Source organism: Bison bison, unplaced genomic scaffold (assembly GCF_000754665.1).
Source record: "Bison bison bison isolate TAMUID 2011002044 unplaced genomic scaffold, Bison_UMD1.0 scf7180017864078, whole genome shotgun sequence".
Taxonomy (NCBI): domain Eukaryota; kingdom Metazoa; phylum Chordata; class Mammalia; order Artiodactyla; family Bovidae; genus Bison; species Bison bison.
In genome coordinates, this window is record NW_011494650.1 from 312,793 (window position 1) to 314,352 (window position 1,560).

The window sequence follows — 1,560 nt, forward strand, 5'->3', positions numbered from 1 at the left end:
CCCGATCCAGGGATGGAACCGGGCCTCCTGCATGAGGAGTGCAGAGGCTCAGCCCCAGGAGCACCAGGAAGGTCCCAGCGTCCTATTCCTGAACAGGGCTGCCGTGCACTTGCTGCCCGCAGTCTGGGCCCAGGTCTGAAGGGTCAGAGCGTGAGTCCTGAGAAATCACGGGCAGTGCTGCTGGAGACGAGTTGTGTGGGAGCCCCAGGCTACAGGGATGGTCGCAGCTGAGAAGCAGGATACCTGGGGGGCCCTGGTGTGGGGGGCAGGGCCCCAGTGCAGCAGGAGGTCCCGAGTAAGGCTCAAGCTCTGTTTCAGCGCTTTGTTCTCCAGAGTCAGATGCTGAACCCTTTTCTCTGAGTCTGTTGCTCCCTGGGAGAGAAGGAAGCCCTCAGGACTCACCTGGAGGCTGGTACCCTCTTGGGTCCTTCGTCCAGCCCCCATCCAGCAGCCTCACCACTCCCAGGCGCAGCTGACCCAGCTCCTCCTCCTGATGTTCCAGCTGCTGCTTCAGCTCTTCCAGCTGGAAAGGAGGGAGGGACACAGGGTGGAACACCTCCTTCCAGTCCCCTCCCAGACTCCCAGCCCTTCCCAGATGCCCAGGTCCCAGCTGCTCTGGACTCCTCACCTGTCCAAGGATGAGCTGTTCCAGCCGCTGCCAAGCCCTCTGGTCCTCCTCCAGCTGAGGAGGCTGCTGTCCCTGGGCCTCGCCCCTTGGTGAAAGGGAAGGGCTTTCTTCTTGCAATGGGGATCCTGGGGTGGGGTGGATCCAATTAGAACAGAAGAGCTCTGTGGCCTGAAAGAGGGCACCTCACATCTGGCCGCTCGGGTTCTGGGGGGCGTCAACCCCTGGACAGACTCCCTCTTCAGCTCACTACTCCTTACGCACCAGCAGGAGGAGGGTGCTGCACCCCTGAGACAGGCTGCGTCCCCTGGGACAGGGCCTGCCTGCCCCTGGGACTTCGAATCCATGCCAGGAGAGCCAAGAGTTGACCAGTCACTGTCAACAGTGGGGGAACATCACCGGGCTGGGAAAGAAACAGGTATCAAAGTGGAGAAGAATGGGGGCCGGGTGTAGGGAAAACAGGGATGGATGGTGATCAGAGGACCTGGGGAAGCAGAACAGGTAGCTGGAAGAGTTTCAACTGCTCACCTTGCTCAGGTCAGAAGGAGTCCCAAAGCTCTCTTCCGCCCCCAGCTGGACTGAGAGGAACTCGGCAAGACGCACGAGAGCCTCTTCCAGAGAGACCTCTGCCGGACAGCGCTCGGCTCCCCCTCCCGACCCATCCTCGGCCTCCGAAGAGCCTGCGAGGCCAGGAAGCAGGATGGGGAGGCGCGCTGGGTCTTGTGTCGGACGCCAGGCCACCAGCCGGCGCCTGCCAGGTCCCTCCCTGTATCTCTCAGCAGCGTTCCCGATGCACCAACAGTACGTACCGACCAGGCCGGTCAGCTCGGTCCACAGCTCAGCGGATGGCTGGTAGGCGCGGCGGCGACTCCCGGGCTTACAGCGGGCGCTCTAGGGAGGCAGCGGGGGAGAGGCCCTGAGGAGAGGCCAGGCAG

At 62.9% G+C, this 1,560-nt stretch overlaps 1 protein-coding gene across 1 annotated transcript in view; it reads right to left on the bottom strand.

Annotated features, from left to right (window-relative positions):
• The window catches only part of KIFC2 (kinesin family member C2), a 7,780-nt gene that overhangs the window by 5,297 nt on the left and 923 nt on the right, over positions 1–1,560 (bottom strand). Inside the window, exons 3-8 of the mRNA XM_010837584.1 lie at positions 1,435–1,516; positions 1,154–1,305; positions 890–1,028; positions 629–753; positions 458–523; positions 244–372 (exon numbers count right to left, since the gene is read on the bottom strand). Coding sequence (XP_010835886.1) covers positions 244–372; positions 458–523; positions 629–753; positions 890–1,028; positions 1,154–1,305; positions 1,435–1,516 — 693 coding nt within the window. The remainder of the gene's footprint in view (positions 1–243; positions 373–457; positions 524–628; positions 754–889; positions 1,029–1,153; positions 1,306–1,434; positions 1,517–1,560) is intronic.